General features: G+C 39.1%; 1 protein-coding gene across 1 annotated transcript; it reads right to left on the reverse strand.

Annotated features, from left to right (window-relative positions):
* Positions 1-27,797, reverse strand: epas1b (endothelial PAS domain protein 1b). Its single transcript, XM_046864538.1, is given in 17 exon segments — positions 1-638; positions 1,258-1,389; positions 1,926-2,028; positions 2,499-2,601; positions 2,722-3,058; positions 3,061-3,190; positions 3,659-3,766; positions 3,865-4,037; positions 4,147-4,352; positions 4,504-4,651; positions 8,458-8,564; positions 10,611-10,813; positions 11,146-11,258; positions 13,456-13,540; positions 13,930-14,075; positions 16,983-17,173; positions 27,274-27,797. Coding segments are annotated over 17 exon segments (2,463 nt in total). The 5' UTR covers positions 27,300-27,797; the 3' UTR covers positions 1-486.

The following is a 27,797-nucleotide window of genomic DNA, read 5'->3' on the forward strand; positions in this document are numbered from 1 at the left end:
TATGACCACGACCTTTATATATTTTTTTTCATCATGTTTTACATTTTACATCTTCCAGGTTATTTGTACAAGTATGAAAAAAAACAATAATAAATTTGACTATTGCACCTTTAAGAAATAGCTTTTGTAAATAAAATATTATACTGTATTATGTGTGTGTGTGTATTGTATTATATTATGTATAGAACTGCATATAATTTATAAAGATAAAGACAAAAAAAAATAAAGCTACATTCTCATTATATATGGTAACGTAGGGTAGGGGTATGTGCATTTAAGTCCCCCTGTTGTGCACATTTTGTGCTCATGAAGTGATTAATGAAGTGATGAACTGAGTGGGGTATGTTGAAAGGAAAATACAACTATGTGCACTGGTAGGATAACGAAGGACCATGATTTAACACGCTGCATGAATATAATCTGGACTGTGGTTGATACTCCAGGTGGGTGATACAGTATAACTTGGGTAACTAAGAAAAGGTCGCTCTAGGTGGCCTGGTCTAGAGCACACAGTAGATCGCTGCCCTGAAGCAGGTGCAGGTTGCCTTGCAGGGGGACGTTCACTTCGCAGTCGTAACGCGTCAGCTCAGGCAGACAGAACATCTCGAACGAGGGTCCAAGCAGACGGCTCGCCACACCTACGAATGCCAAATCATCATTTACTACAAATGCAGGATGTAAAGAAATTTGAACATTCATATTTCTTCACTGTTTTACAATAATGGCTTTCAATGGAGTTTCATGCAAATAATTACGATTCGACACCACGCATTCGATATTCAGACCTCAGACATAACTACAGACTTAAATGCCTGTTGGAGGCTTGAGTAAAACGAGGTACGCATCATTTACACACGATTCTGGTCATGAACTTTAGCACATTTTTCTAACTAATTAACAGCATTAGGTCCGACACCACTCCACTGTATCCACAATACATCATGCTGAAATGTATGTTGCAGTCCAAAAAAAGGCAATTTCCCCAATGACACTATAAATGAACAAATAGTATCACCCCCACAAAATGCACTAAAAGCAAAAAAGAGCAGCCTTGAGCAGACATCTTACATAAGATATTACTCATCCGGAGGGTTAAAAGGTTAAAGCTGCATTGTCAGCGCTAAATCTGCAATGAGTACAAACTGTACTCTGTGTATTTGGACCTGGAACATAAGTTGTCTATTTATAATATAGATCTACAAGTATTAGATACAATATCATTCTGAATGCCAAATGGCATCTCATGAGTGAGCTCACCTTCCATTTTTGTGTTGGGTAACATGCTGTAGTCTTTGTAATTACAGCACTGTTCTGGGTAGTGTTTTTTCCCTGGCACTGTTTGATTATCTTGATATTGAGTCTTCCTTTGCTGGTGCCCCATGTGCTCCTCTGCACAGCAAAAAAATAAATAATTGCAAGTGCATTGTGAAAAACAATTCAGTTCCTTCATGACGGTTCAAATGAAATGGGCTAAAGCATTGTTTGAAGCAATAACAGGTTTTCTGATTTGTAAATAGAAATGCTTTTATGGTATCTACGGTATTCCTAAAGTGGCATTATCAGCACACACCCTGCATTGAGAAAAATAACTGTGTAGCTGTACAAATACATATTTAGTAGTCTATTATACATACACTAAACAGACCAGTTTGTAAGTAACTAACTAACCTTGTGCTTTCTATGAGTTCTTCCAATACAATTAAGATCATCTATTCCATTGAAGGAAAATGGTTATGAAGCAGGAACAAAAATCCTGTACAACTTTGTGGCAACAGTCTTAAGAAGGCCCACGTATTGTGTGATTGTCCACAAATCTTTGATCAACTATATTCTATTATATATAGTATAGTATATAATACACTCATGAATCTGGTCTCTGCTGTGGGCTTGATGTGTTTGTTAGGTTTCAGCCTTATGGACTCTACCTGTTAAGGCACTGCTGCTATGAGACATCCTGCTCAAAATGGCACAGCTTTCATTCTTCATCCTTTTCCACATCTCTGGTGGTTTGGTAGCAGATGATACCCCCTATACAAAGCACACCAACACATAGTTAAAAGAAATAAGCAAAAAAACAAAAATGATTGATTATAAAAAACAACAAAAAAAAACATCCTGTCTGTGCAGTATCTGCAGGCTTGAGAAAAAAGCATCCCAAAATTCACAACACATGAAACCTTGAGGTAGGATGCACTACACCTGAGAAGGATCTTATGTGGTTCTGTAGACCACCGCTGGAACAAAAGCCACCGCTGGAACAGACTCACCGAAATGTTTTTCTAATCTTCAGCTGTCCAGTTTATCTGAGCCAGTTTGTGTGAGTCTGAGCCCAATAACTTCAGTATTGTGTTGTTTGAGGTGAATATTAACTACAGCTGTGATGTGTAATTTTTTTTTACATTGTGCTATTGCCATATGATTGGCTGATTAGATAACTGCATGAATGTCCAGTTGTACAGGTGTGTCTTAAAAGTATATGGCGAGTTACCACGGCTTACCATGTTCATCTGCGAAAATGAGCGCTTCATGTTGGTTGGTATTGAGAGCCGGGCTGGGCTTATGTCTCTGTAGGATTTACAAGGTCTGTATTTCTCCATGGACCTGTCAAAGGACACACTCATCAATCTAACAGCAACAAAAAAATCACCAGTGCGAATGCAATTTTAAATTGTTGCCAAGCATACGTCCAGACAACACTTTCAGACCACCTTATAGAATCACCTTTGGTTGTGGAGAGACATGTGATTTGTTTGCAGAGCTTGGCATGAGTGTTTTTCCACCATTGTGTCTATCACACCACCTTTGGTATTAGAATAATTTATTGGCGGGTCGGGTGGCCACTGCAGACGGTGATGCCCACCCATAGAAGCTAGCGGTGTGATGGGTGGATTGATGTGGTGTGCTAGAGGCATGGGGTTGGCATAAAATATGGGGGGCCAGGGCTCCATTGTGGCAGCACTGGGTGTCTGCTTCTCTCTAGCAGAGTGTGGGCTGGGCTGAAAGTGGGCCCCAGGAGGTGGGGTCAGAGGCTGGAAGAAGTTGGCGATGTTGTTAAGCTGTACTGATTAATTCCCAGAGCAACGGTTTCGGGCACAGGGTCCTCCGGACAAATGGGATTTAACTGGAAGTCTTCACCATCCATTGGAATGTAGGGGGCCAATGTTTCCAGGTCCAAATCACTCAAATCAGCCTGGAAGAAGAAAGAAAATTGTAAAACTATTAACAAAAATATGCAAATACTGCTTTTTGGAGGCTTTCTGAACATGAATTGATTATGAATGAAGTGGATATAAAATATAGTATGTATGCTGTAGTGGTATAACTCAAATAAGTCATGCACAAGTCTGGTAAATTCACAATAGTCCAGCAAGCAGGATTTGCTACAGTTTTTGGTCATTTCAAAAACTTTCAAAAATGGAGACAGTTTGACTGATATGGAGATGATCGACCACAGAAATTCACACAGCATGCTCATAACTGCTTAAAATTAAACACTGATTTCATAATTTTCCAGTATCGTGACCATCATCTTGCTTATGTACTGTAGGTGTTTATGTAGATGTGCAAGCAAACACGCAGAGGACCAATAAGATTGCAATTTTCAATATCCTGACTTTTCAAGTCAAAAATGATTAAACGAGCTCTAACTAATATCTACTTTTTGGCTGTAAGCGCTTGTCCCCTGGGTGTCCATAGCAAACAGTTTCTCTGTGATCTCCATCTTTAGATCATCCACTGGGCTTTTGTAATCATCTGGGCTGCTGGGCTGTAGAATAAGAATAAGACAAAAGAAAAAAAGATAAATTGTACTGATCTAGGTAACAGAAAAGCCCAGTAAAAGTGTTTTGGCAGGCTCGATTTTACCGTAGAGCAGCTGCTTATGCTTGGAGTAGCACTGCCAGGTGGTGGAGCCTGGGGTATGGAGAAGCTGCCAGTCATTTTAGGCAGGTTATGTCCCTCTGTGACTGAGTGAGTGGCAGGAGGATGCATAGGAGACACTTTAGGGCACACTGGGTATTCCTCAAATGAAGGATGACCTGAAATGTAAGACTCATCAGCTGTCAAGTGTCACTGAACATCACACAGCGAAAGTATGAAGTACGCTTCAAGAGAGCAAAAGGTATCACAAGCTTGTTGTGGAATTACCAAAGTCGAGGGGGATGACGACATCACCAGGAGTCGGGGCCAAATGAGTGAGATCTTCAGGTTCCTCTTTGAACTTGGTGAAGAGGCCTCCATTAGTCTCAGAGGCCATGCTAGATCCAGCCTGGCTGAAGAAACTGCTCATATGCGTCTTCAACAAAGACTCTGTCTGGTCTTTAGAGAAGATTGTGGACTTCTCCTCAATATCACTTTAAAAAAAAAGAGGTGACATGGAGGAATAATCGTTTTCTTCAGTTTTTAAATTTCATTTGCATTAACTGTAGTAAAAATCAATATAGTAAAATATAAAACAAGTTACAACAAAGATTAGTTTTACAATTTCCGCCTTTTTCCACCAACCTCAGGACGTAGTTGACACACACAATGCACTGTGGCTGAGAGTTGCGGCTACTGTAAATGACGGTGCCCTGAGTCTCCACCCAGACAAAGCCCCCGTGCTTTGCCAACATCCGGTACTGTCCACTCACAGCCTGTCCTTTTGTGCACACTGCAAATCGCAAATTAGAGCATCGTTCAATAACTGTTTAAACGCCAGTTTATTATGATGAACATCGATTAAGGTCTGCAACTATCTTTGCAGGACATTACATTGAATACTATGTTTAATATTCTTTGCACAAATGCTTACATTCATTAACATTACAACATATGAAAAGCATTTTTGGGGAATGTAACATTCAATAGATTGACACAGAGTTTATCATTTTAAAGCTACTTGACATTTAAAAAAACTGTACCTGTAAGTCTGTTCATTCGTGCAATTATTATTGCATAATAATAATAATAATAATAATAATAATAATATAATATTATTAATAATACAAAAATACAAATAATATATAATCATATTTACAGATGGTCCCTGAGTTACAATGGTTTGACTATTTTTCGATCTTGCAATGTCATTAGTGATACAACAAAATGAGACATATTTTTACCTGTATTATATACATTAATATGATAATAATGCGTCAATGCATAATCTGATTCCAATACTGTTCACTTCGATAGATGTTGATGTCAGATAAACTGCTGTTCTAATTGTAAATAATAAATTGATGCATTTTTGTATTCGAGTTGATTTGATAACACCCACACAAAATAAAATATTTGCTGAAGCCCCACACAAATTGCAGATTAGGGCCTGCAATATCCCTTGAAGAGGAAAAGCAGATTCAGGGCTGAATTCTGAAGTATTAGTCAGAAGTATGAGTATGGCAGGTATGCAGACACAGACAGTACAAAGTCACATATAAGTTTTGACAGTATGAGCCAGTCTCTTCTTTCTTGGACCTGGTCCAAATTTGGCCTGAGAAAGCTGTGGGCTGAGGGTCATTGGGTTCACTATGGCAGGATTAGCCCACACAAGCATACAGTATGCTGATCTGCAGACCAGTCACATTGCATCAACTAATTGTCTGGCTGAATCCACAGACATTCAAAGTATATCTGTAAAAAACCTGAAAAAAACATACAATCTATACAATCAGACTTCCTATAACTTGCTCAAAGAAGCACAATCCACATACACTGTTATTGTGGCTATTACTATAGGGATTATACTGCTAGATCCTCCGCCATCATCATCCTCATTCTCCTCAATCTCCTTGACCTCTCAGCAGGCTTTCCAATGCCAATCACAAGACTAGGTTGAATCCTCAAATAACTTTTCATACATGCTGATGATGCTCAATCCATCCATCTTGTAGAAGTGCAGGAGTGACACTCATGTTTCAGCATATCTTGCAGGGATCTTGTCATGAACGGCAGCTTATTACCTGCAACTGGATCTCAGGAAGTCTGAGCTGCTCTGTATCCCTGGAGAAGCATCCCTATGTCAAGATTATGTCACCATCTGCCAACACATTCAACTATGAGGCAATTCTGAACAACCAACTATCCTTTGTTCCACGCAGTTTTAACCTGACTTGGTCATGCAGGCTTCTCTATTACAACATCACACAGGTTCAGCCATTTCTGTCCATGGAGGTCACTCAGGTTCTCATTCAGCCCCTTGTTCAGTCCCTTGACTCCTGGATGCATCTTCACAACTGATCCAAAAGTTCTCCCACACAACCCCATTGCTGTGTTCTATCTACTTACTGAATTATTAGACACTGCTGCTTGCCTGCAAAGACAGAAAGAGACCAATCTCTACCTAATTGGATGCACTTATTAAACCCTGCTCTGCACCATTCCTCAAGATACAGTCAACACATGCATCAAAAGTCTTCTCTGCACTGGCACCTAGGTGGTAAAAGGAAATTCCTTTGGCTTCCCAAACAACTGAGTCACTGCTGTCTTCAAATGTAGACCAAAAACTTGCCTCTTTCAAATGAATGGCTTAAACTTCAAATGATAATGATTTTGTTATAGTCGCAAAAATGACTGCAATAAAGTTTTGAGCTTAATTTTAATTTTTTTTAACCTGAAACTGTTTGTACGCGCAAGAGGACTTGTTTTTTGATAAAGATTAAAAAGTTACTCTGGATAATGGTGTCTGCCAGATGGTGTTAATGTAAATGTAAAACAAGCTCCTGGCAGTGATACATGTGCACAATTCATGGTCCACATACTCTAGCTCTAGGGCACTACTAATTAGGTTGTTTATTCAGACCTTTTCATGTATGCGACATAAAATATACATAGACACACGTATGGGAAGTGACTTCTGCCTTTTCAATTTCAACAAATACAATCCAGATCAACACTTGCCTTTTCTGCTCTTGTTTCTTTTCACCACACGGTGAAAAGACCCTAATTACATGTTAATGTCACTGTAGATAGAAGCCACTCCACCTACAGTATCTGATTAGGAGGCAATCTGGGACACCTGGCCGAGGCAAGGGCAAGTAATCCCTGCTCTATTCGATGCTTTTATCTCCCCCTGTCACAAGTCACCCATAATACGATTCAAGACGTCCTAATGCTTGCTGCAGTCGGCCCTAATAGAGCCAATCCAATAAGGCTCTTTTGAATCGCGATCATAACTCATACGCGCATGTGAAATGCAATTTGTCTGCCTCGGGGCCTGATGGCCTCAATGCCCCTCCCTTGAGCAATGAATGTGGACAGTCCAGGTTTTGTAAATCTCACCAGATATAGAGTTTCAGGGGTTGTTTGTATTAGGCAGACAGAAGCAGAGTTCCATCCCAAAGCCCACTTCATTGTGACATAGGATTAACACAGATTCATGTCAAGGACTAATTAAACAGGACATGGTGGTGGAGGGGTTTTAGGGGCATTATGAAAACACAGAGAAAGGGGAGTCAGCATGCATGTCGGACAGACGGTAGTGATGTTAGTGCTGTACAAAGAAATGAAATTTAGCTAGAGACAGAGTTTTGCCTGTAAAAGCTATAGTTAAGTAGAATAGCCTATTTAACTAACAACTATTGAAAATGTGGGGTCTGATCACTAGCATGCAGGTTGACCAAACGATGGCTAGTTTTTGAGTCCATTTCTGATAATTAAATTTAAGAAATTAACAAAACTGAACTGTTTTTACTGAGTACTTACAAATGACATAGTATACATTATGGCCATTCCCCTAGGTGTACATTCTTTAGTGATCATGCTTGTTATCATCACAGAGGAACTTGCACTTGTACAGCGTTTACAGTACACTAGGTCCAGAGTCAAGACTTTTTTCATGAATAATGAAATTAAAATTAAACATAAATCCATGTTTCAAAAGTGTCAAAACTATAAAGCTAAACAGACACATGGTGTCCAAGCGAATGAGGGTATCTGCTTCACCAGAATTTTGTGTAAAGATACAAGAATTCTGCGAGGTTCTGGAAGATGATACAATTGCCAGGTCCAGACTTAAATAAAAATAATAATAAATAAATCAAAACAAACTAGTTTTAATTCATCAGATGAAATGCGCACATTCATCTTAAATGACCTAAACAGAAGAGTCTATTTGTGTATTGTGAATGACTCATGACTCATCTCTGCATACTGGTTGTGTATAATTAAAATGTTCCACAATAGAAACAATAGAAGAAACAACTTACCTGTGGCCTTGGGGTATAAATATGGGGTTGCACGCAAATTCCATGCTGCTATTCTCCCAAAGCCAATAATAAAACATTATCTAAAATAGTACCAAATGGTCTGTTTACTTTGCTTTCAATTTAGACCTCTTACCTGGGCAACAAATGTTTTCCTGACTAAGATTCTTATTAGCATTACAAAAGATGCTTAGTAGCCTGGAATCCCCTTTCTCACTGGAGTGCGAGAGGGAAAAAGCATGGGTACAGTAGGTACAACAGATGAGCAACTTACAATTCTGGTGGCTCCTGGTGACACTTTCAGAGTCGAGGGCATGGTAGAACTCGTACACAGAACGACCCAGGAGATCGTCAGGACTGTAGCCCATTAACTCAGTCACTCTGGAACACACAAGCACATGGATGCAATTTTATAAATGGAAGTCTCCTTTATTCGTAGTCTCTCTTTGCTCTTTGAACTCTTTGATCTCTGGTTATTTCAAGAGAATTTAATAATGATCCATTTCATATGGCCTGGTCTGCACAACACAAGAACTCAATGATTGTTGAGAGGGGAGGATTTTTTCAGCTCATTTGCACTTTTCTGAGAAAGATTAATGTCACTTTTCCTTCCAGAGGTCATTGCACTGACACTTAAAAAAAAAAAAACATTCTCCAAGCTTACCACACTATAGTATTGCGATTAATGACTGCAAACAGAGCTTTTAATTAACCCTAATTCTGTTCATCCGTAGTGGCTGACCACAGCAGTGCTGCTGTGTAATGTGAGACAATTTGAATCATTAATATCTGATTGTTAGTAGTATAATGTATCTGGCAGTCAAAATCTAACTCGAAGTTCAATTCGCTTATGGAAGTGCATGGGTTCTTAGACACCGAGCAGCCGTAACAATAAACCCACTGAGCAGTAAGTGTGTAAAGTAAATAACACTGATTATATCATTACTTTGGCACCTTTAAAGGAGTAGGATATATACGGCAGTGAGCAGTCAGCATTAAGGAAAAATGTGACTTGGTCAGAGCATGTCCATTAGAGCAGGTCTTGTGGGGTATTCCCAGTATTCAGTGGTTAGCATCTAACAAAACTGGTACAGAGAAGTACAAACCGTGAGCTGGCAACAGTGTCATAGGTACACAAGGCTCAGTCATGCGTGTAAAGAGAGAGTGCTCACCGTCTGGATTTAATCCCACAAAATACTGAAAAGTTAAATGTGAGCTATGATAGAAAGGTGTCAGAACACACAGCGCATTAGAATGAATATGGTGCTGAGCAGCTGCAGAGTGGTCAGAGTTCCCATACTGACCTCCGTCCTACAATGGGCATGTGAACATTAGAACTAGACCATGAACTGGCCCTGAACTGGAACTGTTCTCTTCCCCAGATCTCAATCAGATAAAACAAATATTCTAGACAAGCAAGTCTGATCCACTGAGGTCCCATCTCACAAATTTAGAGGACTTAAAAATCTCCTGTAAACATTTTGGTCAAATATCTCAAAGGTCTTTGGAGTCCAGAACTCAGTGCCGGTTTAGGGGAACCTGCAGAATATTAGGTAAGTTGTTAAATGTAGTTTTGATGTTATGTCTGATCGGTGTACTATACAGGTTATAAAGTATAACAGATGTAGTGAAAGACAAAAATATCATGTCTATTTTAGCATAAAATTTTATATCCATGAATTGAAAGTGGCTAAATGTAACATTTTGGCATCTTACTCCCTTTGGAAGAAAAATGCTATCGCAAGGTACTTACCAAAGAAATTTGTGTAGTGGGAGAAGGTTGACTCCCACACCACATTCACCACACCAAATAAGATAAATTATCTGACTATAACCCCTATAACCCCATGGATAGCAAAAATTAAAAGGAGCCAAACAAGCTGTTTAAACTCAGAGCCTACATCACTGCTAGTTTTATACAAAGGGTCAGTTGCAAAAAGCAGGCCCCCATCCAAGTTTAAATGGAACCAACATCATTTTCAAGTATCTATGTAAAGGTATATATATATATATATATATATATATATATATATATATATATATATATATATATATATATATATATATATATCGGATTCCGATGAAGTCTTATGGCTCACAAAAACAAAGACAAGTAGAGCCATGCAATGAAGATAAAGTTCGTTCTATCTATCTATCTATCTATCTATCTATCTATCTATCTATCTATCTATCTATCTATCTATCTATCTATCTATCTATAAAATAATGATATAAAAGCAACTCGCTTCATATAAACGAATGCATCTATTACTACATTAATATTTATAATAATAAGACACAGATAAGTCTTTAGCAATACCAAGTCACAATACCAGTTTCTCCGGTACTTGGTTTAGGATAACCAGATCCACCACAGTATAAAGCACTTACTGAAGATGAATGTGGGAGAGTGTGGGTGAGTGTTACCTCTCATCACAATAGGTGAACTTCATGTCCATACTGTGTCGACTGAGAAAGGTCTTGCTGTCGAACGGTGTGTCGATGTTGGAGGGATGAGGGATCGGTTCGCACAGCATGACCACACATGTGAGTGGTGACTCTTTATATCCACACAGACTGCGTGTTCGACAGTTATTGTACACCTTAAGATGACCTGTGCAGTGCAGCACCTGAGGGATGAAAGTGCTGATTTTAAAAACTGCGTACAGAATTGTCTCACTTCTGTGGCCAACGTTCCCATAAGCCATTTATAGTTCTAATAAAATACACCCCAAGCACATAAAGCTGAGCAAGTGACAATGTAATTTGTTCAATCATAATTACCCAATTGTTAACATGAACTGCCAATTCAGCTAAGCATAAAAATAATCATTATAATAACATAGTGCCCCACTTTTAGTCAAAACCCAGATATAAAAGTGGATAAGGGTTAATATTGTCAGCCGTAAATCAAATCTCTCTCAATACCCAGTTACATATCTTTATATACGACATCATGTACCTTCCAGCTGGCAGATTTAAGGTTGACGGTACGTCCTCGACTTGTCACGGTGCATTTCATTCTCATAAAGAAGTCTCGCTCTGTGCTCAACTCTTTGCCTTTTTTCCCCACACCTGTGGAAAACCCCCCCCCAAAAAAAACATGCGACCACACACAACAGAAATTAGAAATAGCTGATACCTCAATATATATCATAATAGTCACCACTGTATAAAAATAAATTACCAACGTGTTTTAATTAAATGCTCAGAGTACAGTGCAAAAATGCAGGATATATAGGCACTATACATGCACAATAAGATCGATTGTGTCAAAGAAAAGCATTCGCTAATATACAAATTCCTACTCAAATTCCTACTTTGGATGACACAACATGTTTGAAACATAACCCCTGGTCTGGAGTAAAGAATGTTCACATGTGAGTGTGGACTGTTCTCTCCAGAAACAAGGGTCACAGAAGGACAACAACAAATTTGGCTACTGTCTCTAGGATTCAGTGGAGATTATGAAGGAATGAATATGGAGGGTACTGGTTGGCATTGTGGCCACAAATAACACCAAAAGTGCCCGAACAAACCAAAACACAGAAGAAAGACTACAGGAGGCCCAGTGAGAGGGCTACAGGAAGAGCAGAGGTCAAAAAGAGGGGTGAGCAGATGAAAGACTGGCAGGAGTGCAAGGGTCAAACAGACAGGGTGGGCTAATATGTCAGGCTATTTTCTTTTCCTTACATAGCAATGCTTCCTTTTTCTGAGCTGCTTTTTGGGCTCTGCCCATTAAATGCATAGGAGAAAACAGATTCGCATTCCAAAATGTGTTTCGTTTAATTTTTCGTTTATTACAGTGGTGTAAAGTATTTGAGTAAATGTACTTCATTACTGTACTTAAGCAATTTTCGGTTACTTTTTCGTTTTACTGAGCATCAAAGATATAAGCAACTTTTACTGCCCACTCTACATTTATAATACAATAGATGTACTTTTTACTCCACTATATTTTAAATGGCAATGAGCATCACCTACTACATTTTGCAGTGCCGTGGCTTATTTATACTGCTTAACACTTCCCTATCCACATGCGTGACTTTTTAGCACTGCTGGTCACATTCTCAGTCCAAAAAGTACTAGAATAAATTCCAAAAACTTTAAGAACCAGCTTTTGTTAAATAAAAAATGCTGCCTTTCTCTGAGACTTGCATGAAAGGTGCATCCAATTACAGTCAGAACTGTATATTTTGTTTTCCTTTATCTAAGATTATTTACTTTCATTTTATCTGTCTGTTGAATACTAACGGTTTTACTTTGTGACATAATAATGTCATTTGATTTGTTAATTGAAGATCCCTTTTTGAAAGATTGCTTTATTACTGTCTTTTCTTTTTTTTTTTTTTCATTCTGGTATGCTAATGAGTCTGTGGTGTTGATTTTGGTTAATGCGGAAGTAAAACCTCGCAAACAAGTTTTTGGCTTTTAACTAACGTGTCTTGATTTTTTGGACTGGTGCATCTTTGAGCCTGCGTTTAATATGAGTCAGATACTCAATCAATTAATACTGAAAGTACTGTTCAAATCAGACACTGTAAGACTTTTACTCAAGTCATATTGGATCTGGTGGCTTTTAACTTGTATTGGGGTCAGTTTTACAGTAAGGTATCTATTGTATGATCAAGTATGATTATTGCCTACTTTTTAAACCTCTGGTTTATTGTTTCTAAATGACACGGTAAATGGTATTATTTTTCCTCCTGTGTGCTTCTTTTGAGTTTCCTCTTAATCAAAGCATAATCGGCCTAATATTAAAGATCTCTGAACATTAGAGCTGTGAACCTATATGAGGTCAAACACCTATACTGAATTACTTTATTTGTCACATACACAGTTAAAGCTTTACAGGAATGAAGAAATAATAATACAAATGTTGGTTATTAGGAATTCATCTTTATGACCAACAGCTGTTAGCTGTTAGCATGCCTGGCCTTTCGGGGTTTTTTTGGGTTTTTTTTTTTTTTGCTTGCATCCTTTGGGATTGCAGGCCTGAAGTATTCTACTTTCGTTCCCATTCCCTGTAAATAAGTCATTTCTGGTTTCATCCCTACCCATGAAAAAAAAAAAAAATTACAAAAAAAAAAGGCAATTACAAGCAATGTACAACAATTGTTTTATGCAGTCCTATTTGCTGTACACAACAGTCTTTTTTTTATCAATTCCTAGCATCTCATATGACTAAACATGACTACACAACCACAAATAATGGATGTGCAACTTTTGCAGCACCAGTGCTCATTTGTGGGTTGGTGGATTGCAAAATTACCGGTTTTGAGACTCAGGTTCTCGCGTATCTCATCGTGGTCGCAGGGATGAGTGAAATCGAAAATACTGTGACCGATCAGTTCGACCTGTCGAGAGATCAAAATTGCACAGTGTTAGCATTCATATGCTACATTGCGTGAGCGGAGACCATCTTGTATAGTGACTACAATGTTTATGTGTTGGTTGTAAATATTCCCATAATTATATGTATATGTGAGCGTTTTGATCTGGTTAGGTACTACAAAATAAGTACAAACATTTGCATGTTTTGACTAAAAATACTGACTAGCTTAGTGTGTGAGTGTGTGGCTCCAGAATGATGTGTTTCATAGAGTGCTACTTCTACATGTAATGACTTACAAAATGTTACCCGGCTCTTGTTTACTGGCAAAAGTGCAGCTCAAACTGATCTGCCTTGTTGCCTGTTAACTCATGTAGCTGTGTGGGTTTGTGTGCCACTTGTTTGTGTGTTCACCTGGGTCAGGCCCATGAATTTGTTGATATTCTCTGAGAGGAAGATCATGTCTCCGTCTGATGTTACCACAGAGATGAAGCCGTCTAATGACTTCAAATACAGACTGTCCATCTGTCTGTCTATGTCTGTTTTGCGGGTACTGCAGCCTGAAATACACACACACACACACACACACACACACACACACACACAATACAATATTAAGCTGTTAAAGTGTATTTCGAGTGGTGTCTGTGTGTGTGCGCACACTCGTGTTGTTTTGGTTTAAGGCCATGGCTCACAGCCAAAACAAACCAGAACAACTTCATCCTGCTACTCTTAATCCTCCCAAAAACAGCAACCTCCTCTTTGTTACTTCCCTTGGGCCACTTTGTCCACAGAAACACACACACACACACACACACACACACACACACACACACACACACACACACACACACAAACACACACATACCTAATAGCACTATCGATCATGTTAACTCCGGATGAGAGAAAAATTCAGTGCACGGTTACCAACAAAAACAAAAGAAACATGTTCTCCTTAACAAATGCAAGCTGTAAATGTTTACAGAAAGTACGCTAAGTATCACACATTATATGAGCAAGACAAAGTGAACAAAACATTCCACAAGGTTAATCGTATTCTAATTTTAATTCAGAACTAAACCTCGAATTCAAAAGAATGAGCGTAAATCAGACTTGACCCTTGTCGCCCATAGCCCGAAACTTTACCAGAACGATGGATATAGAGTAGGAGTGCGTGTTATAATTGCGTGTAAGTAAATGTGCTGCTGGTTCTGGCGTGGGTTTGCAGGAGGTGGAGTGAGCAGCAGAAGGAGAACACAGAGCGGCTCCACAGTGGGGGGTCGGAAGCATGTGCTTGCTCCAGTGTGCTTCCTTGAGATAAGAGCGGTTCTCAAGGACTACGAAGGCCTGGAGCTGGAACTGAGCCGAGCTCGGAGACCTGTGGCCCCAGAAAATTGCACCTTCGCAAAGCTCGAGGGATTTAGAACTTTGACTTTCATTTTGTAATAAAAGCAAATTTTCCATTCGGTTGAAGATTTCAAGAACGTCTCCTTTTTCCTGGCCGGACATGTTCACAAAAACGAGCTGGAATTCTAAAGGGATAAAAAAAAAAGAGCAGTCTGACTGACTGGTGTTCCCGCTTCAGGGCCAAAATGGACCACAAACTATGACACTACGTTTGTACCACAACATCTGGAACAAATAATGCCCAACTGGATTACACTGGGGGGGAAGGATTTTAAGAAGTTATACGTAACCCAGAGCACGATTTAACATCTGACAAAATGCTAATGGAAACAAACAGCCCGATAGCATATAAAGAGCTAATATTAGATCGTTTCCTCTCAATCATAAGGACTGGCCTCTGAACCCATGCATACAGGATGCGAATCTCTAAACCTCCAAACTCGAGCGGCTTCTCTATTTTAAAAAGAAAGTGACCACACGCAGTTCTAATACCAATATTTTGGTGAACTATTATAAAAAAACGTTTGGGTATGAATTCATGGTAATGTTTTTTTTTTTTGGTGCAGCGATTTGCTCGAAAGTGGGCGAAGAGAATGCAAATCACATTTCTCATCAACCGCCGTTGTGCAAACACGCCGAAAAGGAGATTCCTTCGCAATTTATCACATATTATCTGGCCAACCTTTCCTTTAGCCAAATGTTAAAAGAGTCTGGAATATGGTCCCAATATTTGACATTTCTAAACACAAATTCAAAATCTACATAAAAGACAGCTGTATTATAAATACTTTCTAGACAAATACATACATTTTGTTTCTGCCAACCAGTTCAATCCTTTAACATATAAAAATAGACAGAAAGACAGGATTTAGTGGGAGTTTGAGGGGAAAAATTGTGTCTCACACCACACAAACCGAATTTGGATTACCGAAGGGATCCACCAGTACATTATTATGTACCTATTCATGTGAACGCAATAACTCACTAATTGTGCCTAACGTATCATTTTAATAACCCGAGTGACGGTGGGTGCCTCTTGCTCTTATGTAAGAGGTGTTTCCCTAGCACCCTCACTGAGGGTAGGTTGGTACAGGGTGAGAAGGGGGGCTGGTGGCGCCAAGGCAGGCCAATGTTTTGGCTGGCCTGAAACTTCGAGAAAGCAGCAGTCATGCTCCGATCTGCCTCTCTGCACACAGCACCCATGATCTGATAATGCTATCTTTGTACCATCTTACAATCACTGGGCTGCAATTCTAACTACATCTCCCAAAGATAATTTCTTTCCATTTCTATTCATGTATTCGTTCACCTACTTTCACAAGTCACCACATGAAAAAAGAAAACCCCTAACAGTTTAATCAAATAAAGCAAACAAACCCCCCCCCCCACCCCATCCCAAAAAGGATGGGTGGGAGGGTGACTTAATAAAAATGTATCAGCAAATATCTAAGAAAAATGAATGACTTCTCTCCTACTTACTGCCATAGTTACAGGATGGAATGGAAAAAAAAAGTTTCTTTATCAGGCTTCCGGAGAGTCTAATTTTAAATTTAAGACAATGCAAACAATTCAGACACACACACACACACACACACACACACACACAAACATCCTCCATTGTTCCACAGACTTCCAGAAAGTCTGTTTTTTTTCTTTGATATCAGAGCAGTGCACATACGAACACCACTAAGGAAAAGTATCCGAGGTAATTTGCAAGCATTTTTGTCACCTGCATCTATTGAGTGTGACTTTTATTACATGGCAATTTCAATAAACTCTTATTCACTCAATAAACCCAATAACCCCAAAGCAAATACTAGGCTAATAACCTGTAACACAATCGCAGCTTTGCATAAAATCGTCTCCCTTTTTTCTATAATGTGACCGCGACATTAATACACCCTGGCAACAAAGGAAAAAAAAAAAAAAAAAACCATTCTCGCATTACAGGTGCATGTTTTCTTCAATGACCTTTTCTCTCTCTTAAATAAGAGGGTGATATATGTGAGCCTTTCAAGTATTTGTGAGTTTGTGTTTGTATGTATGTTGAAATAGTGCACCTGATGTGAGGAGCTTGCATGTGCGGAGGAAGCTGATGGCCAGTCTCATGATGGAGGCCTTGTCCAAATGGGAGCTGATGCTGTGAGGCAGGGGTAGCTGGTGTGCCAAATCATAGAACACCTCTGTCTCCTTACTGCGCCTGCAGCGAGCCGCATCACGGGATTTCTCCTTCCGCCGCTCTGAAGTGCTTCTACAGAGAGAACGCAGATGGGAGTGAGTTCAGTATAAGCAGTAGGCACAGAGCGTTCGAAATCTGTTCGAGTGTATTTCGCTAAAAAGCCGCGACTCGGGACGGTTTCGTAATTACATTGCTGTTGGTTTCACCATAGTTACCAAATACTGTTGCCGGGAGAAAACAGCTAACATGAACAAATGGCTAATTCCAGATTGGCTTATATGAGGTCACCATTGCCGAATATATTCTTAAACCAAACAAGTTCGCAAGGAAAAAAAAAAAAAAAAATCTAATAAAAGGTTCTAGGTGTAAAATATGCAATTTAATAGACATGTTACAATAGGTTACAATATGTGCACTGATGGATTGCATCAACTGTGACTATCAACAATCATAAATCAATTACTATACCATTTATACGATATCTAATTGAGTTTAGAAAAACCCAGCAAACCGATTTACTGTAACGATTATACGCTTCATCGCCAAAAGTATCTGGACACCTGACTATCACACCCATGTCATTTTCTGTTGCCAGTGCACAATCTTCTAAGACGTCTTTGTATACGGTTGTATCCCTTTACTGCAACTAACAGGCCCAAACCTGTTCCAACACGATAATGTGCTCAAAGTGAGGTCCATGAAGACACGGTTTGCCAAAGTTGATGTAAGACTCGGGTGACCTGCATAGAGCCCTGACCTCAATCCTACTGAACATCTCTGGAATGAAATGAAATGCAGGCTGTGTACAGTCCCAGGCCTCCTCAACCAACATTACTGCTAACCTAACTAATGCTCTTCTAGCTACTTCTTTCCCAAATCAAGTATAGAGCAGAAGAGTGGTGGAACAGCAAATGAGAGAAGATTATTGTATAAATAAATGATTCACAATCATTTGGAATTTTCTTGGTTTCAATGTAAGGATTAAGTACTGAAATGATTTTGTGGGTATATCGATGTCATACAGAGGCCAACAGCATACATTCAGGTCTGAAAACACTTCCTGCGTCTCGTATATTTCCTCTTTTGAAGCAGGTCAATGTTCAAAGTCTGAGGTTTCTTGTGAGCATTACGATTTTCACAGCCAGATCACAGATATAACACTTTGCATATCCATTCCCTCTGCTTTGTCTTACAATAGCCAATAAAAGCAGGGTATTTCAGAAGCCCCAAAATAATCTCAGTGCCAGATCATTCCCAATTCTCATTCAGCTCAGCAATGCAACCCGGTTAGTGAGGCCGAGCCAGTGTACAGCAGGTGGTGAACACGCACACACATAGAGAAAAGACTTGGAAATAGCCTTTGATTTATATACTTTGCCCCCAAAATGTTATATTTGCTCTACAAATGCCTCAGCCAATGAAAACAACAGTATATTTGTGTGACTGGACGCAAAACTCAGTTTGAACCATGGTCCCATTATCCGGGGAAGTGCTGTTTGACGTTACAATGCATTTTTTTTTTCATTTCTCAGCAGCAAAAAAGAAAAACAACAATAAAAAACAATATAATCAATCTTTAAAAGAATGGAACTTCAGCAAAAGAAGGCCATGCTTCAAGAATTGAAGCCTGAGTCTGACACTTACAGGATAAATACTGTATAAATAATTGCAGCAATAATCGAGAATGCATTAGTTGCACTCCCACAGACTAAAACGGTTCTTAGCCTCAGAAAGCTTTCCAGTTCTAAACTTCAGCTACAGTCAGGTCCAAATGTCTGAACTTTAATAATGGAACACACTCAAGTGGACATGAACCCACAAGTTTGTGCAAAAACGTCGAGTGAACTGTGGTCTGGGCACAAGATAATTAAACAAATCAGACTTTTTTAGTCTGATAATCAACATCCACATTTGCTTTTATTTAAACAGGGACAACAAAAATGTTCAAAATAATGAACAGTTGCTGTCTGGTTTATTTGTGATTTGCACTGGGAAGAAAAAATCCCAGATGTCTTTTGTGGAGTCAGACATTTCGGACTTACTGTGTACATAGTACTTATTGTTCGTTTAGAAAAATTTGTCCTGTGAAATAATGACAAACTTCAGTCAGTATCAGACCTTCAGAGAAGAAAAGCCAAGATACAAGAACAAGTGAGAAGTTCATCCTGCACTGTAAACCTACCAAGAAAACACCAGGAGGAATAGAGGAATATAAAGTTGTTTGCACTGGCAATATCACATCCTCACTTGTATATAAATATACTGTACAAGCAGATGCGTGAACAAAACACAAATCGAACAAACCTCCAAATAAAAGAATCACCTGTTGCCAAGAAGCAACCCGTATTTGGCTTTGACTTGCACCTTTAACAGTGCAAAAAAGTGGTAACGAAAACCGATCTCAGGTTAAAAAAAGAGGTGGAAAAAAGTGTGTTTATGTTCAAAAAGCAGCAGGCAAAGGTGTGGGATCATGGTTACATGAAAGTGGCTGCCAGATGCTGGAAAATGTTTGTTTCAAGTTCATTCATCCGTCTTTAGTTAGCACTTCTGGGCCGGGGCATTGTGGCAGATCCGGAGTCTATGCCAAGGACGCTTCATGCAAGGTGGGAAATTTCACCCTGGATGGAATGGCAAGCTATTTTGGGGTGCCTAACACACACCGAATTACACTTATGGGCAAGTTAGCATTGTAGTCATGTTTTTGTGCGGTGGAAGGAAACCAGAAAACCCAGAGGAAAACCATGCAAACATCAGGACAACATGCAAAAGTGGAAACTGACTTGGTATCTCATTAACATTTCACTTTGGCACTGATTGTTGGAATGAGTCACACAATTGAATCTCAGTTGGAAACATCACGCGAAAGAAGTCTTATAAGAAGATACCAAGAATTGTGTCACCATCCAACATAATGTAACCCAAATATTATACTAAACGACAAAGGCTTAATGACGAAGGAGAGGTTAGTGGAAGGATATATACCACAAGCGGTGGGTAAGTGAGATGTCTTCGATGTTTTTTTCCCCGTCAACATGATTGCCATAATATTTTTTTATCACTTGCCACGTTCTTTGTCTTCTGTGGTATGACACAAACAGGTTTTCATGAGAAGAATGACTAAATGACTCTGGCCCAATTCCATCTCCCGCAAGTCCAGGCATGGTCACCTGACATGGTCAGCCAGCTAGAGCTTAACTTGAGTTGAATCATGGGAAACCTAACACCATTGAGACTAAATAACAGTAAAATGAGGATGTCACCAATGTTATAATAATGAACTCTTCAGGGCAGATGTTCCACCAGATTTTGAAGTGTGGTTTGTGCTCATTCAGCCATACAAAAATAATACAGATAATTTAGGTACTGATATAAGTTAAAGAGGCCTTGGGTAGAGTCAGAGGTCTACAGCAGGCCACACAAGATCTTTTACTTCAACCCATGTAAACTATATATATATTCAATAACCTTGCTAAGGGCACTGCCATGCTGGAAAAGTTTTGAGTCTTCTGGTTTAAGTGAATCGAAAAACTTAATGGTACCACATACAAAGACATTCTATACAATTTTGTGCTTCTGTGGTAACAGATTGGGGAAAAACTGAATATGGCTGGAAAGGTCAGGTGTCCCAATACTTCTCCATATAATATATATGTATATGTATATGTAATAAGCAATAAATAGGCATCCCAAAATATATTTTTATCCGCAAATAAAATTCAGTGCCTTTGTGAGTGGGTGTGAGTGACATCATGGTTGTGGAATAACAGCATTGTATCTTAAGATACTTTTGCTGATAACAAAGTCATGCTCATGTCGCTGAAATATGTTTTTCTTTTTTTGCACACTTGTCTTGATGTTTTACATTTTCTAAATCATTAGTTGTTTTTTTTTTTATTACAAATTTCAGTGGATGGCTTGCATTATGGCATTACCAAAGGTAAAGCACCACTTACTATAATGTTCCTGCGACACTTTATTACAGAAACGCTGATTTAAATATCCATTCCAAGCTCGTTACAGTGAGTGTCCAAATTTCTTCCTTTGTATGAAAACATTACTGTTTATGGTCTTTCGTACCGTGCGGCAAAAATGGCAGCAAGCCAAAAGCGGGGTCTCTTGTCTAATCCCTGCATATCTCCAGTTTAACCAAACCTGGATGCACATTAAACTCTATAGTTGCACTGGCCTCTATTAGGAATGTGCTGACATAGAGCTGACTAATCATATTTCGCAATATTATCATAATACTGTATTTATTTTTATTTATTTTAAGATGCCTTCAGACTCCCCAGTTTTATTTTTTTTGCTCAGAATTTAAATCAGCAAAAAGCCACGGTGTTGCTCTTGTTTGTATTTGTACAGTAGACGGGGCTCATTTTATTAATTTTATTAATAAATCCTGGAGATATTTTTGCGGTTAAACACTGGAAACATCACACTTATTCCTGATTTTGCTACAGGAGAAATCATGGCCACGGCAAACAATGTTACTTTGTTCCTACTTCTTCATGACGCTCATATTCAGTCAACGTAACATCAAAACTATTAGCACTAACAGTAAGAATGAGGAATGGTCATAAAACTAAAATGTTACCTTCTTTAAAATATTGGCAATGGGCTTTTTTTTTGGTATGCTTTTCAGGTATAAGCTTTACATGTATGCCTATGGATTAAAGATTCCTCATAGTTTTCATATGATACATAAAAAAAAAAAAATGCGTGAAAAGGAACGTTGGTGAACGATGAAAGGAAGGGATGAGAATTGGAATGAGGTCCGAAAACAGGCCAAATGTGTCTAACTATCTGCTAGAGACTTCAGATCTCAGAGGACCGAATTAAAAAATAACAGTTAACGTTTGTGAACCATCCCGAATTGATCAGTGAGGCAATATATCACAGCAGGCGAGAGTTGAAGACTTCAGAGAGTTCACGGCACAAGCGGCAATGACTCACTGAAACACTGTCCAGACTCCTTTAAAGTGACCTTTATCCTACATTACGTAATATTTACAACATTATAGATTGAGCAGAAATGAAAGTATAAATGCCGTATGTAGAATTCTAGTCATTCTGTAAGTACAGTGAGATTTTTGGCTCATTACATAATGGATGTATGAGAACTTATGCACTCTCTATGGAAAGAGGAGTGGAAGCGTATCTGTAAAGTACATCAGATAACTGAGGGACAGAACGCATGAGCAGATGCCAAATAAGATAACTGAGACTAAGAGCTGCCTTTCTACACAGCAGCCATTTCTACACTGATTACTATCTCTACTGTATGTTTTACATCGATCAACCTGTCCTGCAAACACAAATCGGCGAAACGCGGTCAAATGAACTTTTAACCTGGGTTTTACTGTATAACAATACAATCTCATCATAACGACACCTTTTGTTACACTGATTATTAAATTCATACATAACGTATTATTTCCCGCAAGTTGGTTAATTGCTTTTTATAGACTTATCTGGCACCTGAACCATTTCTGAGAAACGGAGCTACGCTGTATGGAATTGAAACATATCAACATGTCAAACTTCAATGGAAGCTATGACAGTTTGATGACAGTCCTCCCGCAAGTCATGTGCAGAGAGCGGCAGGAAGCGAATATATAAAATCGTCGCAAATTGCTTTCGTAAAGAAACACACATCAATGTAATGTAGGTCATTTGCTCTGCTACAAAGCGGACTAAATTTAACCCTGTGTCCCTCATGCTAGTCATGCTAAAGCTGGCCGAAGCACTCCTGGAACTCGGAGAGATGACATTCAATCTGAAAAAGATCAACAAACTGATTCTGACCATATTCACTGTAACTGCTATTTACTGTATTTTATCTGCGCTAAAATTCAAAAAATGTATAGACTGACTGGAAATTACAGGAAGAACATTGTTGAGAAGTTCAAAGAATCTACTTTTCGCTCCCGCATTTCTATTCTTGTCAGGAGTGGCAAGGAAGTAAGAAGATATTTAGCACAACTCTGAACTTGTTCGATAACTTGGCCATTCATGACCATGAATCGAAATACACAACAAGGTCTTTTCATTGGTATAGGTATGTCATGAAACCGCTACCTGAACCGTGTCTCGTCAAACCAAACCAGACGCGGCAACATGCTATTTTCAACTCTGTGTAATGTACTAATGGTGCATATCTAGAGAAAAGGTTGCCTTCAAATGACTCATGCCCGGAGCATACCACGCATGCTGTTCTGTACTTGGAAGGAACAATAAGTCAATTACGCTACAAAAATGGGCAAAATGTACTCTCGCTCTCTTTTTCTGAATATGCCCAAGACATGCTGCACTTTCTCAAGTGTTGGAACCCAGAATATTTAGCTCGTCCAAACACTTACCTAGATTCACATTCTAAAATTCATAAAAGGGACGTTTTTTTTAACCTTAGATAATAACAGAAAAAACACAATTGAAAAGACTGACATAAAACCTTCCAAAAATAACCCTTGGTGAACAACTAAAGAACCTGTAAGTGAGAAGTTTTTAAAGAACCCCTAGATTTTTGCATGTGCGCTAATAACTGACTCAAGAGTTTTCTTTCTCTGGTATTGAAATACGGTAATGCAAGTGATATAAATTTTAATTGATTTAATTTTAAATTTGATTAATTGCAACTTTACCATTATTCAATTTAGGTGTCAGGTGGATATTTCAAAAGCTTTACGCGAGTACAATGCGGCCTCATTATCTCCAGTGGAGATCAATTCTTTCGCAGTTGGTGCAGGATTTCCAAATGTGCGGTTTTCCGAATGGCGTCTGCAGGACGATTGTTTTTCGTGTGACGCAGACCAGATTCAGGTTCCGCAAAAAGGCCACCATTTAGGCATTGGCATTTTTAGTCCGTTTTATGAGTTTGATCTTTCAGCTCTGCATTTGAAGCTGCATTATACAATTTACTTGGTATCGTTTCTAAACCTTTTCGGCGTTTGATTGTACAGTCATCTTTAGCATCCTCATCCATGTAAGTTACAAATCACGTTATTATTAACCTCGTTACTCCCCCTTGAGCTCTCTTGCCCTGTGTTTTTAATCAAAATGTCACCGGAGCACTTGCATGATTCTGGGTAGCCTCGGGTAAAGCTCAAAAAAACAAAACAATTCACAGCTGCCATCTGCTCCTAAACAGCGCCATGCTTTGGGCTATACGGCAGCCAGAAAAGAAGAAATCCACAAAACTAAATTAACCAACCAGGCACAGGTTTAGAGTATAAGTCTCTCCCCATACTTCCTCACTGGTACATCCAATGCTTTCATGATATTTCATTCCGACGCAACATTGCTATTTAGCCGGAACGGTATGAATGTAATTGCTCACATCGGATTGAACATCCTCAACTTTTTTCCACCTCTGAGAGCTCTGAGAACGCCAAAACAAAAAACAAACCTTCAGCAATTCTTCATCCTTGCTCACTTATTAGTAGGTTTTTCTATGTTCTTGGCCTCCTGCTAAACACAAACTGCAAAAAAATCTCTGATCCCTCGGAACAATTTGTTCCTTCACGCTGCAAAACAACCAACATCGGCGCAACCACTCATTCGGGAGACGCGAGATTTGAGACTAATGCCACGATACACACCGTGGACACCGAAGAGCCCTGCGTACATACAGATCACGTAGCCATATAGGAAAAAAAAGAGAAATAAGAAGGAAGTGGGAGAAAAGGCCAGGAGACAGGCTTCTTGGGTAAAGGAACACTCTGGTCAAGAACAACCTTTATGCCATATGAGGAGGTGAAGGTTAGAAGAAAAAAAACTGATAAAAGAAGAGAGAATATTCTTTCGCACTAAAAGCTTTGTATGTGCCCCTGCTGTTAGCCGAGGGTGGGGATTTAGAGGCCTAGATTCAAATTCTCTCCAGAGATCCTGTCACAATAAACTGCACATATTTGTAGAGTCAGACAGCTGGGAGAGAATTCTCTACTCTCCGCAATCATCTCAATCTCCTTTAGAACATCAGCCCACAGGAGACCAATACAATAGCGTTGCATGTCAATTAGCATGCATGTCATTCTGAATGGTGCTCAGGTGACACGATCAGAGCGCAACTTCTCACAACGTTACAATCGCGATCGTGTTACATTTGCTGGCTCGCTCGACTCTCCGATTAACACTCAGTAGTCCGAAGAAAACATGTATTCTATAATTACCTGTGAACCCTATTAGATAGGAACAGAAAGGCATCTGTTCTCAGCAGAGCTGTAAGCTGGGCATCTCTGTCTGAGGACTGAGAGGCTCTGAGATGGCAGGGACAGATCTTGGATAGAGCACTGGCAGGCCTGGCACTGAGAGCCCTGGGAAGCAAGCCAGCTTTTGCCCTTTGGCCAGGGAGATTTGAGAGCTCAGTTGAAGAGAGGTGAGTGCTGAGAAATCTGCCACTTCCTCTGCATCTCAATATTCAATAGGGACATGAAGACAGTGCAACTTCACTGTCCTGTTCTACTGTCCAACTTGAGGTTCCTCGTATATTCTTTATACATAATAGGGTACTGTTTAATGAAAGCACAATTTAACAAAAGATCATATCGGTAAGACGGACAAATTTCTTTACAGGTTTGATTGGGAAACTCTGTGGTACGGTTCTGCTTAGAAATCAATGCTTCCACAAGACAAACAGAAATACCTAAAAGCATACCTGAAATGGGGACTGTCTATATAGTCTTTGATTGAGAGGCAAAACCAGCTCAAAGTCGATATTTTGTGAATTATTTAAAGCCGAATGAATTACACAGACAGCCACACGGTGCGAACAACTCCAGAGATCCAAGATGGCCGAAGCGATCGTTGCAAAAGCCGACTGTCTCAAGATCGGCCTCTGTAAACTTGAGGAAATGCTTGACAGTTCTTGCATTCCCCGCTGAATTGCAATATCCTGATACTAAAGATACATGCTCTTCATTTGAGTGTAATACCAATGTTTGTGTTCAGTTTCCCTCTGATTGATCTGATAAAGGCACACAGCATGCAGGGAACCACCAGTCACGAGGCCGGAGCAGACTTTTTGGCGCTTTGTAACAAGCGCACACGCAAATATGGTGAGCCTGAAACTTTCAGTGTTTTCTTTAAAGAGATATTCCGCTCATTCAAAAAAAAAAAATGCTGATTAAAAGGGGAGAATAAAATGTACACAGTCAAAACAGCAGAATGTTTTAAAGGAAAATGAAAATCTGGATTTTAACCAGTGCAGATGTCTTTCGGACAACTTCCTCACCTATCAGTGAAACTACATGCCTTTTTGGAGATTTGACGTCTTTCAGAAGAACAACTGGAACAAACACATGTTCCCGGTACAAATTCATCCGTTCTAATAAAGATACAGAAACTCCTCCTGGGCATGACGGGCACGAGCATTTCCTTAATGTTGACTCAGCATGTCAAATCAGATATTGTAACAAGTATTAGTCGAGTTTGAAACGTGAGTTTTGTCATAATTCTATAATAAAAAATACTTGTAATTAAAAAAAATGCATAAAAAATAACCAAATGCAATAATTCTATCTGACACTAAAACCTGCTGTATTCCAAGTCCAAACATTTCTTCTTGTTATTATTAGTATTATTAGTAGTAGTAGTATTATTATGGCTTGAATTCCATGTCATAAATAGTTATTTCATATGTATTATCTTGATATCTACTATATCAAGATACTAATTTTATGAATATATTATGTGTAACTATTGGTAAACTCTATATAAGGACCTGTAAATATTCAGAAATGAAAAGAAAAAAAAACAGGCTGTCTTCCAAAGTTTATAAAAACTCACAAAACAAATATATGTGATTAATTCAATGCGAAAGTTTGTGGGGGTTTTTTTCTAATAAAAGGACAATAAACACAGACACACACGCAGGTGACACCAGTATTGTGTGCTGTTGGTTAGTTGGTTAGTAAGAGGAAACCAACACAACTTTTATATATATATATATATATATATATATATATATATATATATATATATATATATATATATATATATATATATATATATATATATATATACAGCAGCAGGTGTTGTAATTCCCTCCATTCTGGTTTCTCCATCAAATGCTCTAACACACAACTTTTCCCCTTAATACGATGATGCACAGCTCTTCTCTACTCTTTATAGGTGACCGGGAATGAACTCGTTTCAATCGAATTTGATCAACTCACCTTTTCTTGTCTTTCTCGGCTGTCATCTTGCAGAAGTGATTTCTCTCCCCCTAAACACGCATGCAATCGACGATCCCCGTATATTTCGCCGAAATCCTCACACGCACGCGCGCGCTCAAACACACTCTCACACGCGCACACACACGCACTTCGCTCGCGTCGACAGTTTGACAATCACAAACTCCTGCGTATACGCGGATTTTAGATTAAAGGACAAAAAAAAGTGACGCGCTTTTGTTGAAGTTTAAAAAGAAAAGGTTGTAAACTCCATTCAGGGTTAAAGAAGCGAGGGGGAAAGCGAGGCTATACAGTCTCAGAACACTGCCGAGGATCGTACAGCCTTCCACCAGTTCATCACACGGGGAAATCCGAACACTGCAATCCGGCGCGCGCTCAAATCACAGGCGCGCTTTTGCCGGTCTCAGAAAAAAAAAAAAAAAAAAGTCTGAAGAACTTTGTACCTCTTCGGCATACACACTCTTGACACACTCGCACACGCTTCTACACCCACACACACACACACG

The sequence above is a fragment of the Silurus meridionalis genome, chromosome 2 (genome assembly GCF_014805685.1).
Source record: "Silurus meridionalis isolate SWU-2019-XX chromosome 2, ASM1480568v1, whole genome shotgun sequence".
NCBI lineage: Eukaryota > Metazoa > Chordata > Actinopteri > Siluriformes > Siluridae > Silurus > Silurus meridionalis.